General features: G+C 40.8%; 1 protein-coding gene across 1 annotated transcript in view; it reads right to left on the minus strand.

The window, feature by feature from the left end:
• LOC111870044 (sodium channel protein Nach) overlaps positions 1–12,830 on the minus strand; it is a 90,827-nt gene that overhangs the window by 57,825 nt on the left and 20,172 nt on the right. Inside the window, exons 3-5 of the mRNA XM_023861997.2 lie at positions 7,600–7,756; positions 2,581–2,726; positions 1,806–1,950 (exon numbers count right to left, since the gene is read on the minus strand). Coding sequence (XP_023717765.2) covers positions 1,806–1,950; positions 2,581–2,726; positions 7,600–7,756 — 448 coding nt within the window. The remainder of the gene's footprint in view (positions 1–1,805; positions 1,951–2,580; positions 2,727–7,599; positions 7,757–12,830) is intronic.

The raw sequence follows: 12,830 nt of genomic DNA on the forward strand, positions 1-12,830 counted from the left end.
ATAAGCGAGGCCATCCAAGAAGTGACACCTGACGTACGGGCAAGGACTTTCCAAAACGTGGCGCGCCGAGTCCAATGCTGTCTGGACGCAAATGGTGGCCATTTCCAGCATTTGTTATGATGTCACCAGACTTCAAATGAACTGAGGTAAGCCCACTCCAAATTTCGTTGCAATATCTTTATTAGTATCCGAGTTATTAACAAAATGCCGGGATCCGCCCCGAGTGAAACACCCTTTATCATATTATGCAAGGTTGATGGTATAATGATTAATGAAGAACGAATTTATAAAGATATGAAAGGAAGCTGTCATGACCTGATTTCAGGTATGCTTTGAATGACTGACGGAGACAAAGGGGAGCCTGTCAAAATTACATGTCTCGTATCCAATCTGATGAGTACAGAACTTCATGTCTGTTGTAGAAAAAAATTTATAAAATGAGATATCATTTTATTCTTATTTTGTTTAGTATAAGCCCAATGGAAAAATGTTTCAAATGAAAATTTTGTTTTTGTTATGTGTACGTGTATCATTATGTAACAACTTCGTAACAGCCACAGGTTTTTATTGCATATTATTTTTGAGTTACATTTAAATCAGAGTCTGTGGAAGGTAAACGACTAGAAACGAAAATTAGACGTAGATGTCACATAACAATATAGGATTTGAAGTTATCACAGCGGCGTTGATTCATAATTTGGTCTTCTGGCTTATGACAATGTGTAGTCTGGTACGTTGGTACCTAGGACGACTATCAAAATTTAGGTGTACACTATAATCGTCCATTGCCGCCCTCCATTTATTTTTTTGATTTTTATTTAGTTATGATTATTATAAAATAGTAGGTTACAGTAAGGAATAGTAGATGGACATAGACCTGTTTATNAATGCATCAATCATCAAATTAGTTGAAGTGAGTTGTACAGATTCTTTCACATAGGCGAGGCTTAGGCCAAGTTTAGTTGTCAGACAGACGGCTTCGCAAGTAAACAGGATATATGAGGCTAGGGTACGCAGTAGGGCCTCCTTTTGAAATTCTACACATTGATGTCTGAAGCAGTCGTGACTCTTAGGGGGCGTTTCCAGGATCTGCGTGCGATATTCCTAATTACAAGGTAAAAAAAGGTAAAATTATCTCTGTAACAGTCCATGAAGGCCCATAGGTGTGTAAGACGTCGAGGCTCCTACATTTGTTTCTAGACAATGGGCTCACAGATGGCGGTAAGGTTGTCAGCCTTGCACGTCGGCCGCCCTTTACCCCCCCATGACGATTCCTGGTACTCATTTCTGTTAGAGGCTTATTCGATCGCACGGCCATAATGCTGTTGAAAGGATTAGGTCAATCCAATGACCTCATCGGGATCGAACCCTCGACCTTCCAGCTTGTAGCATTGCGCCTCAACCAAGTACTCTACCGCGTGCCCCAAATTGATAACTGTAAGGTAAAAAGGTAAAGTTGTCCCTAATTCGGTTTTGAGCTTTTCAGAGGACTGACTATCAGGAGTACTTTCTTCTGGGATTCAGAGCTGTGTATTTTGGTAGAGTTAACCGATGTCTCAAGAGTTGCATACTGACGCCATCTTCAATGTCTCGCTGGATACTTGCTTGNCGTAGGCGAAAGAAACAGTTAAATAAGTGACGCCAAACGTGAGGGCGGTTAAATAACTGACGCCGTACAGGAGGGCGGTTAAAGTAGGGTGGACATCAACCGGATTATACGGAATTATATGCCAGAAAATACTACTCTTCAAGACCTTATTCTTTCATTTTATGCACTTAGCATACAAAGAATTCAATACACCGACCTTTACGCCATAAGATGCCATTGAAGCATCATAGTAGTCCGCGATGTGATTGTGTACTAGCACCGTGAGACCCAACTGGTGGCCACAGGCGCTCATCCTGTAGGGTAGGTGTCTGTCTGTTATACCAGACGGAGTGTCTATTAACCTGGAGACAAATGCTTTCTTTTATATGCCCATCGTAATTCAGTGACTCTATGGAGAAAGATTTTTTTTCTTAAGAAACTTAATGTAGTTAAGCTACTGAAGAAAACCCCTGCACAACTAATAAAGAAATCTAACGCTCACAGCAGCTTCTTACAGTAACTTTGAAAATTATTCGGTGACTGATTTTCTCGAAATGCACTCCTTTAGCCCGAAAGGAATTATGGTTTTAGAAAAGAATTATGAACATTTAATGTACCACTTATTATTTTACATTTGAACAAACGACGGGAGAATTCCTCATGCCCATGTTACTACTTCAATTTGTATTTATAATCATTATTTTAGGTCTACCTTTTTAATAACTTGTTTGTTGTAAACACGTCTCCCCCATTTAGATTTGAATTACTAATCAGTTTTCTTCCAGAACATTTGAGAGTACACTGAACATGGAGGCATAAAGTTCCTCCGAATCGATGATGACCACCTAAAGCGCTTTATGATATCTTAATCCAGAAGAGGAAAACCTAAACACTTCTGAATAGATATAATTAATTAAGTTAAATAATTATTTGTAAGAAGTACATTTGTATATAATGACTCCAGAGATCAGACGCCCTCTGTTTATACTTACTCCTTTGTAGTCGGTTTGTTCGCGTGGTAATTGAAGGAACAACAGAAACCGTAAGGTGTCTCCAGAAGGCGAAATACTTTCTTGCAGTTAATCATTTTTCCCTTGAACTTGCATTTTACCAGAAGCTCTTCACAGGGGAGCATAACCTACAATAAAATTAAATGTCAACATAATACGAGGGAGGATCAAATAGCCCCTGGAATTTAGTTGTATTGAGATGAGCATTTCCTGTTGGGTGCACACGTATGGACTCTGTGTAACCTCTGCAGCGACTTGCAACAGGCTGAGACACGTTAGTATACCGCAGGTGGCCGTGCAGAAAGAATTGAACCATGCACAACACCAGTGTACTCTGTCACGTCCCCCTGGCAGTACCGCAATTCCTGGCGAAGAATCACATTGCACCCGGTACCCAGGCGCCATATTGTCCAGATCTCGCTCCGCGCCACTTCTGGCTCATTCCAAGTATTAAGATGGGGCTTGAAGTTCATCATTTTGCGTCCATGCAGGGAATTCAACAGAATGTGAAACTAGGACCCAGAGCCACATCAGACAGGACATCCTGAGATGCTTCAAGTAATGGTAGAAGCAAGTGTGCATTTGCAAAATGGCGCTACTATGAGAATCACTCTGTTACAATTTTACACATTTTTTAATAAAAAGTATGCCTGAATTCCGGGAATTTTTTGATCCGTTTACCTATATGATACATTGATGGGTGTATTCATAGTGGCTACGGCTGTATGGGTTTTCCATGGCTATCAGAAAATTAATTCAGTTTCATACTTAGAAATTGCATTCAAACAAGCGCAGCCTAAACTCTTTTCTACAGCCTACATATAACGATCGCCGATCACAGTAGCCGTGCGGTCTAAGTCATGAACTCTCTTCGTTCGCTTGGACGCTGGAATCATGGGTTCGAATCCCACTCAAGGCATAGATGTTTGGTGTGTGTATGCTTTTATTCTGTATTTGTGTTACCCTGTGTTTAGGTAGTGGCCTTGCGACGGGCTGATCATTCGTCCAAGGTGTACTGCCATCTTTGAGAAATGATTACGGAACTGAATAAGAGGCCCGGGTCCTGAATGGGCTGGAAGAGCCATTGAAATAAAAACATGTAACGATTAAAGCAGGGTCGTTTATGGAAACAAACAGTACCACGTGAAGACGATGTGGTAAGTGCCACTCTGTACGGCGCCTTAATATAAGTTAATTGAAAATTGTTCAAAGGGAAAAGGATTCACCGTTGCCTGTATTCATTTAGACGATAAAAATAACATGCACAGTAGATTACTAATAGGACTGCTAATTGGTTGTATTACTTTCTCAATACAGGAGAAAATTAGTACTTCTAAGTCCATAGACAGAGTCCTGTCTTAGAAGCTTGCATTTGCTCAGTTAGTCGGAAGATTTCCCAGTCTCTTATGAACATAGGAGTGTCATTATCATGTTCAAAAAGTCAATCACTGGAACCTTTCCGGAACCAGTTAAATCCCTCATACACTATGTTTTAGAAATATTCCATTCCTACAACCTTATCCATTCGTTTTCTTTTCCACGCATTTCCTCGTAGTTTAAATTATCAGAAGAAGAAATGTTGTGCCAGGACCCTGAGGTTTAGCGCACTGAGTGTAGGAATCAGATACTGAAGATCTCTTCAGGTTAAAAGCTACAGATCTTCATGTGAGGCTTGAAGTTCTCACGATTGTATCGAGGAGAATTACTCTTATTCATGGTGCGATTACACGGAGTCACATCTCAGGCTGCCGTAATCTTCAAAATGTTCAATTTCTCATGCAAGTAGGAATAGCCCTTACGTAAGATTTAGGTGAATGATTTCGGAAACTTTGAAACTGGGAAGAGTTTACTTTTCACACAGTCAACATTCTCCAATATCATTTGGTTGTATGACACAGTAAAGTAAGAGATAATAGCGGAATTTCAAGTCATATATCTTAAACTTCTTGTCATAAAATTGTTTATTGTGGTTTTGAGAAACCAATTGGTCCCACTTCATTTGTGTGGCATTCTTGGAAATATAAAAATAATTGCCTAACCGAATATTCAGGCCTACAGAACTACACGGGTTTTCAGACAAGTCCAGTAAACAGCGCAAACAATATTAAAACTTATTTGTCCGAGGAATGTTGTATATGATGCCAACAGCAAAGGGATTAAGGGACTAACTCCGTACTGGATATTATCATACTCAGTTCCTCAGCGCATCCTGAAATTGCCTGAAATATTTTCATGTATTTTCATGTAGTATATTAGTGACTATAGACGTGGTTCGGATTGGTAATTGGATTCATTGACATTTGCAGGTCGTAACTACAAATACGTATATTATTACATTATTTCTGATTTCCACACTACAAATCACTCAACACTGAGTATTCTCAGTGTGTTTCCACTAGTCTTTACTTGGTAACTGCTCTCAACAATGTCTATTCCTCTGCAGTATCTTCACTGGACGTCTCCTCGTAATGAATGTTACCAATGGAGATTCTTCCGCGTCTGTTGTCCTCTGGTTAACACTCCACAGGTGTGCCCTCAACTGACTCGCAGTCTGTTGTCCTCTGCTTAACACTCCACAGGTGTACCTCAACTGACTCGCAGTCTGTTGTCCTCTGGTTAACACTCCACAGGTGTGCCCTCAACTGACTGGCAGTCTGTTCTGCGCCGTTGTACTCCCAGTTCCAGTTCTCTCTTCTTTCCCTGCAGCTCCTCTTCTGTCCTCCTACAACTCCTCTTCTGTACTCGTAGTCAGAATCAGAGTTACTTTACGACGGGCGGTTTACCGCCAATAAGTTCGTCTTGGCGTCAGGCCCCTTGAGGACCACGACCAGGTATTCTTTTTCCATCTGAACTCGTACAGCTTACAGCTCTCGTTATATAGACGTGACTCGGACCATACAGAAAACATAGCCTCTATTGTTGAAACGCCTCTGTTGGGGTTCCTACATGGGCGCTACCCTGCCAGTTCAGTGGTTAACTGGCGGCTTCCTAGCATCTGTGCCGTATTATTGGCCGCGTGTTTACTTGAACGCGTTTACCTAGCAACGGGATTTTCTGGCTCCGTAACTTAATGTTTTTAACAAATCTGTCACAATATAAATCGCCTGTTTCTTTTTTGTCGTGGGTTGATTCTTACAGCAACATGGTGGGTCCTCAGGTTGCAGTGGAAGAGACGACCAGCAGCGACAGAGGGGATAAATAGAATTGGTCGTATTTGTCGCGAATAGTCGACAAGGGGTGGTCTTCCAGACTGATAGCCGTAAAGAAAGGATGGAAACCTTTCATATTAGTAAACTAATATGTTAAAAATACCACAGGAGACATCTAATTTATATGAGTGTATCTGTATGAATCTTAATAAATGAAACATTCACTAATGTACCGGTTTTATGGCAGTTAATAAGGACGATTTAATACTTCTATTTAACTTTAATCACTGCCGGATATATCATAACAAGAGGAAAATTTAATTTCAGTTTCACGGTAATCCACTTTCTATCATTAGTTGACATAGTTCCACTAGACAGGCCAAGACGACCGTGGGGGGATAATACTAAAATAAGTTTTGGAGAGAAAAAATGGGGTCGTACGGGCTGCATTGATGATCTGGCTCAGGATAGGGACCAGTGGAAGGCTCTTGTGAACACAGTAATGAACATTCGGGTAACATAAAATGTTGGGAAGTTCCTAAGTAGCAACACAACTGGCGTCGTCTCAAGAAGGGCTCAACTCCATGGAGTTAGTTTGTGGACGATAGGTTCTTCTTCTAGATATATCGGTGTTCTTTACCGGTCATGATTAAACCAGTATTTTCGAGATAAAATATAATAACAAGAAATGTTATCAGTGTGCCTCAGTCTCCAATTGGGGCCTCACCTCTCACCTGCCAAGTTTTGCAACCGTTAATCTACTCCAAAATTACAAGCGATCGACTGAAATAATTTTGTCTTCGTCATTTTACGATTTTCACTGTTTAGGCTCATGCATTTTCTGATTTTACAGCCATTTTTAAATTGATGAGCTATATCTATATGTTCCTTGATCCTGTACTTAGTGGAAAATTAGGGAATATATCGTTTTCGAGTCAGTGAAAATGACTTAACCAATGTCCCCACAGTAATCTGTTTTATTACTGACTGAAGAGTAATTAATTATTTCTCACTATAATTACATTTAATTTCGTCCAATTTGGTACATCCGTTGGCAGTTCATAAGAACTTCATATCCTCTGCTTCAATTCTGCTGCAGTCTCTCTCCTCCTCAGCTTGATTTCACTGCCATACCCAAGTGTGGGACTGCAGTCACTTCATGAAATAACTCTGATTCTTTCGTGTTTTTTTTTTTCCTTTTTAATGTTCCACTTATCGTCCCACGCCTTACTTGGAATTAATACATTTTACTTTTTTACGTCATGGTGTGTTTCTTAAGAAAAATAATTTCTTGATATTTGAAATGAATATTACAACACCCGCAACCAGGAAGGGAACGCACGACACGAGACGCGATATACACTGAGAGTAAGAGGAACGACTCCCATAGTGGTGGAATTCTAGGTAATAAAGGACACTCTATGTACTAGAAGACACGACGTTTCGGAAACTGTATCTCTTTCCGTCTTCAGGTGAGAAAGGAAGACACCTGCTTATTTGGGTCTCTTAGAACTCTAGGTAATAGAGGACACGACGTTTCCGAAATTGGATCTATTTCCGAAACGTCGTGTCATCTATTACCTAGAGTGTCCTTTATTACCCAGAATTTCGGATGATGTGTTTTCATAGTGGGTTAGGATTTTAAGTTGCATATACCATATATAGTTTATTTAAGTATCAAAAGATGGCGGGAGAGTTTATTTATATTTTTATGATGTTAGTGATCAAACATCCAAATTTTCAGAACGGTGCTTCTGCGTACAGTAGCATGGCAGCGATCAGATGAAAGTGGAAGTCGTTTGGGGCCCTGTGACTCGTGCTTTATCCCAAACAAACGGGGAAATCTACTTACCTCTCGCAACGCGACCGTTGCAGTAATGTTGTTCATATCTAACACAGACTGTAAACGTCCGAATTTTGTGGCGTTAGATTCATCCATATCGATTAGCTGTGAGAGGAAGATGAGGTCATTAAATACTTCATCTCGAGTCACACCAGAAGGCAGTGTCCTAGAACAAGAAAACGAGTTTCTTTTATTTGTTTGTAACTTGGAATCATATCTCTGCTTCTTGTTCTGTGTGGGTGCGAGGCTTATTTATTCTTGTAAGAGAACATGCCTCGAGATATTTGAGAATGAAATGCTAATGAACAGAACATAATAATAATAATAAGTTTGCTCTAAAGTCCTTTGTTGGGCATTGGCCGGTTTTTCAGTTTCTTGATCTATACACAGTTGGTAGAACTACTTTGAGAGGGAATTAACCCGTCGCATGGCCTCTACCTACACACAGAATATACGCATACAATGCAGATATCCACGCCTTTAGTGGGATTCGAAACCACAGTCCCAGGGTTCGAGCGAGCAAATTTCATGCCTTAGACCTCGCGGCCATTGTGATCGGCGCTAGAGAAATTATACATGCATAATAAAGAGAAAATAAGAAGGGGATGACGAAATTGCAGAATGAAGAGTTTCATGATTTATTCTATTCACAAAATATATCACGATAATCAAATACTGGAAGAAGAGATGACATGTAGCACGCATGAGAAATGAGAAATGAGAAATGCATGTGTAATTATGGTCTGTAACCTTAAGGGGCCTGTCAAGGTAGCCGAGCGGTCTAAGGCATGTACTGTCTTCGCTCGCTTGTAAACCGGGATCGTGGGTTCGAATCCCATTCAGGGCTTGGATGTTTAGTTTGTGTGTGTGTGTGTGTGTGTGCGATTTTCTGTGTTTGTGTACAGGTAGAGGCCTTGCGACGAGCTGATCACCCGCCCAAGGGGTCCTACCGAATGTGTAAGATCTAGAAAAACCGAAGTGAACGGAGAAGTTCATGGAGGTAGGCCTAGGCCCACTGGGGCTGTAGTGCCAAGGAAAAAAAAACCTTAGGAAACAGATCATTTTCCGATTCCTAAGCGTAGAAACTGAGCAAGAAAATGTGTGGCTCAGCATAGGGCCCAATGTGGAACTTCTATATAAACGACAATAAATATTTAGGTTTGATAACGAAAGGGAATCCATCGACCATGGAGGGGTTTGTACACTATCTGAAAAATTAAAATATCCGTTGAAGATCCCGTAATACCGAGTTTAATTCATATAAATTAATATCATCGTATACTAGAGTTTATGGAAATTATTTTATAATTCGTATGGACACTTGTCCGTGGAGATGTACCAACATATATAGCCGTGAATCTATCGAGGTTATCGTTGCAAACGAATTCCTTCACTCAAAGTCTACCCTGGTGGCAGTTGGCACTGAGGCTGCTCCAGATGGGTTCAGGCGCTGATTTACATGCAGCAGCTAATCAGCAAGCATCCGCCAAGTGTCGAAATGTGCAGGCTTTAATACACTGCAGAAATTAAATCTTTCTTAATTACTCACATGAAGGGTCCTCTCAAAACTGAACTTTAAATAAGTCCCAGACAGAGGAAATTTCTTGAGCACTTTTTATTTATTCATCTACTGAGAAAAATATACTTTTAATCAGAAAACAAATCGCCGAATAACTTACCTTTAACAACATTAAACACATAAACAAGTGACACCTTGTTATTTTAGCTTCTTTTGTAGCAAATCATTTTAGCAATATTTCTACTTCCTAAAAGACTTAACAGGGCAAAGGTAACTATATATATATGTCACCTAATCAATCATTCGTATGTCGACATTGAGCTCCCCTCTCCATAGCTTTCATTACGTTTCCAGAATGGAAGGAAATTTTTTCTTAAAAGCAACAGATGCTCATTTTTGTACAGATGTTTTCTTGGGAGTTTCAGAAACTTTGTTCAGATAAATTTTGTACTTTAATAGTTAAAGACAGTTTTCAGTATACCATTTGTTGATGCAGTATAGAAGTTTACAAAGGCGTCCTCAATTTCAAAATTATCCCGCCACTTTCAATGTATCGATCTTAAACTCGAAGCACAGAATATTGACAATTCCTTGTCAATAGAGAGTGAGGAGAATTGGCTTACGTCAGACACAAAACACGGCGATTTTCTTTGTGGGTTACTTCGCGACGTGGTGTCTGTAGTAGTTAAACTCAGTCACTCCGAATGGCAGGATGAATTCTGAATTGAAAGGATTTGGAAGGAAGCTGTCATGGTTTATCGAGATGCTACCCGCAAATTCGCATGGGCTAAGGAAAACAACGAAACATCGCAGTGAGGACAGTCCATGTATCAGCCGAGATGCAAACCGAACGCCTAGCGAACATGAATGAGGAGAGATACTGCTACGCCTTCTCGTTCAGTATGATTACGTCACGCGTGTAATGTAGTCATTTCGAGGTCCATATATTCATATTAACTCAACGTAAAACCTTCAAGTAAAATGTAAAGTTGGCCCTGTGCTTAACTAATCAAGCACTACGCCATGAAGGCGTTAGGGGGTGGATGTATAGATCCATATTTTCTTGATCTCGGCACTTGAGGTGAGTGGTCAGCTTCACGTTCCTGCCGCTTTACCCCCGGGGAAAGAGTCCCCGGTACCCATTGTATAGGAGGTTTGGTGAACCCCACATCCGGTCTGGACGACGTGGAGAAGAGGAAAACCTTGACCTTACTGAGACCCGAACACCGAACCCTCGGTCATCCAGCCCGTAGCCAGTCGCTATACCGACTGCGCTAACCCGGCTCCCTAAAACCTTAAAATGCACCTGATTGATTAAAAAGAAGCACTTCTACATAGTAGGGTGATTGGTTCTTCGTTCGGTTGGGATCTGATTTAAGTTACCTTCTACCTTGTTTCCCTATGTTGATTATATACTGATAAAATCCAGATAGATTTCGGTCATGTAAGGCCTCTCTGTGAAAATGTAGGATGACGGATATCATTATTTCACTTGTCAAGAGCTACTACGAAAGGGCGGGACTCCGCGTTTTCGAAACCCAAAGACGAATATGAGATGGCAACATGCAACATAGCAGGAGGCAGCGTAATCAACTGATTTAAATAGGAAAAACGTACATTTGCGACTTTTAGCTTCTTGTTAGAAATCAGTGGCGTGGATATTTCAATCCTTTACTTTTTTTATTGCTTGTGGGGTGGGACTAAGTCCCTTGTACTGCGGCCACTTCTGTCCTATTGTACCAGCCCCAGATGATAGGTGAGGGTGATTGTGGAGCAATTGGTGGAATGAAGATTGGCAGGGGAAACCGAAGTACTAGGATTAAACCTACCACAGCGCCACTTTGTCCACCACAAATCCCACTTGACCGGACCGGGGATCGAACCTGGGCCGCCGCGGTGGAAAGCCAGCGACTAACCGCTTGAGCTATGGCGTGGCCATATCCTTTACTTTAATACATGCATATATGAGTTGTAAATGTGGTCTTGTGTGACTGCAAGATGCGGTGGTTTAACGACATATAATCATAAGGGAAAAGGCTGAACGTATTTAATTAATAATTTTTATCTTACCCTAATACAGAGAGTATATCGGAAAAATAAACCCCATAAATAATCCGTAGATTATTGAACAACCTTTTTTTTTCTTGTTGATGTGCATACGAGTGTAACTTTCAATTATACAACAACATTTTTCATTATCCAGTTCATTTTACCAGCTTCTGTACACTTATCTGCAACTAACTGCGGATACAATCTTTTGGCATGAAATGCTTTGTATTTCGGTAGAATCCCACTTATTTCAGAAGGACCTACTGCCTCCATTTTCAGGATGGAAGGGCCAACTAAGTCTGCCTTTTACTCGCTGCTTGCTTGGCGTACTCTTCGAAGCGGAAAAGGAAGGCAGTAATTTACTCCGAAAACTTGGTGGAGTTCTACCGGCGTTATATTGCGGAAGTGAGTACTCTTCATAGACGGCTTCATACCAAGAACATACTGTAATAAATAACGCTATTAACTCCTGAATTTGATGATATCAGATACTATTGTAGGTTTAGTCTTAAGTCTAGAACACTCCGTTAACAGTCAAAGTTACGTAACATCAGAAGAGAAGAAAATAATTGCTAATAAATAGCAATCAATTTGAAAGCAGGCATTCGTTGCTATTTTCAAGGCACTATCCTGGCATTCGCATGTACACGCTGAGTAAAACAACGAAGAACCTCCTTCATTGTAACTGGGAACCCAACCAATATTTGAATGGTTCGTCCAGAATAGAGGAACAGGGATAGCTCAATCGGTATACCGACTGGCTACGGGCTGGACGACCGAGGGTTCGGGATTCGATTACCGGTATGGTCAAGAATTTTCTCTCCTCTGTGTAGTAAATTTCGACTCTGGGGCCCACACATCCTCCTATCCACTGGGTACAAGGGGCTCTTTCCCCGGGAGTAAAGCCATAGGAGCGTGAAGCTGACCACCTCCAACTAGTGCCGAGGTCAGGGAAATGTGGACATACACGTTACATCCACTCTCCCATATGCCGTCATGGTGTATTGCTTAATTAGTTAAGCACAGGAGCAACTTTACCATTTTATTTGATAGACAAAACTGACGAGTTGCAAAAAACAGTAAGAACAAGAACAATAGAGACATGTCTGGAGGAATAAATGACTTTAAGAGGGGTTATCAACCTAGAAGTAACTTAGTGAAAGATGAGAACGGCGATATGCTTGCAGATTCCCGCAACATTTTGCATAGGTGGAGGAACTACTACTCTCAGTTACTGAATGTAAGGGTCAGTGCTGTTAGCCAGACAGAAATGCATACAGCTGAGCCATTAGCACCTGATCCTAGCCCTTTTGAGGCTCAAAGTGCTAATGCAAATTTTAAAGGTACAAATCGCTAGGTAGTGGCCAAATTCGGCAGAACTGATTCAAGCAGGAGGTGAAATATTACGGTCTGAAATCCACAAGACCATTAATTCTATTTTGTATAAGGAAGAAATGCCTGAGCAGTGGAAGGAGTCTATTATTGTACCAATTTAAGAGAGGGACGATGAAACTGACTAGAATAATTATCGTGGGATATCACAATATTAGATTGGAACATGGAATGTAAGGACCTTGAATCAAGCAGGCAAATTGGAGAATTTGAAAACGGAAATGCAGAAGAATGAGGTGTCTGTTCTAGGTGTCAGTGAAGTGCGGTGGAAAGGACAAGG

The sequence above is a fragment of the Cryptotermes secundus genome, unplaced genomic scaffold (assembly GCF_002891405.2).
Source record: "Cryptotermes secundus unplaced genomic scaffold, Csec_1.0 scaffold165, whole genome shotgun sequence".
In the NCBI taxonomy this organism is placed as follows: domain Eukaryota; kingdom Metazoa; phylum Arthropoda; class Insecta; order Blattodea; family Kalotermitidae; genus Cryptotermes; species Cryptotermes secundus.